The sequence below is a fragment of the Sinocyclocheilus rhinocerous genome, unplaced genomic scaffold (genome assembly GCF_001515625.1).
Source record: "Sinocyclocheilus rhinocerous isolate Xijiao unplaced genomic scaffold, SAMN03320098_v1.1 scaffold3235, whole genome shotgun sequence".
Lineage (NCBI taxonomy): Eukaryota > Metazoa > Chordata > Actinopteri > Cypriniformes > Cyprinidae > Sinocyclocheilus > Sinocyclocheilus rhinocerous.
Window position 1 is genome coordinate 101,231 of NW_015623484.1, and position 2,246 is coordinate 103,476.

Here is a 2,246-nt window from a genome sequence, read left to right on the forward strand (position 1 = left end):
GTTAACATTTAGTCTAATGTGTGTTTTTTTTTTTTACTTATTATAATGTGTAACGTTTCTTTAAACTTTCTTCATATTTTAAATCTTCTTGCACATGATATATAAAAACCTATGCACACTTTGTCTCATAGCTGTCAATTTGCACACTCTTTGGAGGACACCATTATCAAAAGCGATTATCAAAAGGATCATTAGTTGCAGCCCTAATTTTGTTGATTTCTCATTTTAGATCATTGATTGATGATTGAGTTGTTGATGATAAATTGTGTGTTTGTTCTGCAGAAGTTTCCAGTCTCAATGGAAAGGTGAGTGATCTGCTGGTGTCTCTGGTCTTTCTGCTTCTGAAGTCAAAGCCACTGCAGTTCTGACTCCTGAATGTTCTTCCAGAGTCCAGATCTCATCACAGCCGGATCCACAGACGCCTTCTGGAGCTTTGATTCATGTGCCACGTTACTTGGGCAACCTGCCCTTCAGAGTCTGGAAGAAGATGCAGGACATCGTCCAAAACAGTGAGTCTGGAGAAGATCTGTGCTCTGAAACATACACTGGAAATGATGCATGGGGGAAGACTGACAGATTTTATCATTATATGCATTATATGAATTTACCTGTTGATTGTGTCTCGTCAGCTCCTGTGATTCTGGATCCAAACACGGCTCATCCACGTCTCCTCTTGTCTGATGATCTGACCAGTGTGAAATACAGTGGGGACAAACTGATTCTCAATAATCCAGAGAGATTTGACAAGTCATACTGTGTTCTGGGTTCAGAGGGTTTTAACTCAGGAACACACTGCTGGGATGTGGAGGTTAAAAATAGTCATTCCTGGAGTCTTGGAGTAACTACAGCATCAAACCAGAGGAAGGGATTCATTTCCCTTACCGATGGTGTTTGGACTGTGCAGTATGGATTGAATAAATGGGCTGGCTTTGGTGTTAAACAGGATCTTGAGCGTGTAAAAGTGTATCTGGACTATGACGGAGGAACAGTGTCATTCTCTGATCCTGTAACTAGCACACATCTACACACATTCACAACCACCTTCACTGACACTGTCTTTCCGTTCTTCTGGTGTTATGGATTTTCCTCTCTAAAAATCTTACCATTCAATAGTCAGTAATTGTTACACCCGTATAGGTCTGGATCTTCCTGCTTTCATCATGTTTCCACAATTTAATTCATATCACATGAGTAAAAGTGCTGTTGATCTGAATATCAGTGCAGCTGTGATTGGGCCACAGCTGATCACATGACTGATATCCAGCACTACAGACACACTAACACTCTCATATTGCTTTCATATAAGAGTCCAATGATTAATGTAACTTAAAGATTTCAGAAGCTTTAAGAACAGATATTTTATTTTTATCCCAAATGAAGTCAAAGCAGGACTGAGCAGTGAAAATTAAGTGAACATATACATACATCTCAGGTACCAATAGTTGCCTTTTATAGATTTAATTGTTCCAAAAATAAGTAGATAAATAAGTTTGTCAAGACAAACTTTAAGTTGGCTTGAGAAAGCCGGACTAGAAAGTTTGAAAAAGTTTGAAAAGTTTAAAAAGTTTAAAAAGTTTAAAAAAGTTTTAAGTTTCAGTCTGAAACAGTTTGAAGTTTGAAGTAATTGTAAAAGCAGAGATAGATAGATAGATAGATGCTAAGGTGTTGTTATGTGGTTGCTAAAGTACCCAGGTCGGTTGCTAGGGTGTTACTATGTGGTTGCTAGGGTACTTTGGTTGGTTGCTAGGTTGTTGCTATGTGGTTGCTAGGGTACCCGGGGTGGTTGTTAGGGAGTAAGCAAACAGGGGGTGCGTCTCAATCAGCTCCCTTGTTCAGTAGTAAGGGCACTGATCAGGAAGTCGGCCATTTAAGGGCTGTCTCAATCGTGAAATCCTTCCAGTGCACTGGAACGTTCGCTCCCTGAAAAATCCCACAATGCACTGCAAAAACTAGGGAGCATCGGCGCTCACTATGCTCCATTACCAGAAAAAAACTTTACATTTCTGAAGCTTGAAACATAAATCACACGAGTCAACTCGATAAATATAGTGACACGTGATAGAAGATTTGAAAAGAGAGACCGTTTTTTTAGTATATTTCAACATAAACACAAATCGCTAGAAAGGTAATGAACACATCTAATTAACATTTATAATTAATATTTGGCTGAAATGTTGTAAGAACATGTAACAGAACAATGTGTTTAAAGAGAATAAAAAATAATATAAAAATTAGATGGCCCTGCC

The 2,246-nt window shown here is 38.6% G+C and overlaps 1 protein-coding gene across 1 annotated transcript in view; it reads left to right on the forward strand.

Moving 5' to 3' along the window:
- The window catches only part of LOC107751358 (nuclear factor 7, brain-like), a 32,145-nt gene extending 31,025 nt beyond the window's left edge, over positions 1–1,120 (forward strand). The window contains exon 6 of the mRNA XM_016567098.1: positions 630–1,120. Within this exon, the coding sequence (XP_016422584.1) occupies positions 630–1,120 (491 nt within the window). The remainder of the gene's footprint in view (positions 1–629) is intronic.
- Positions 1,121–2,246: the final 1,126 nt, after the last annotated feature.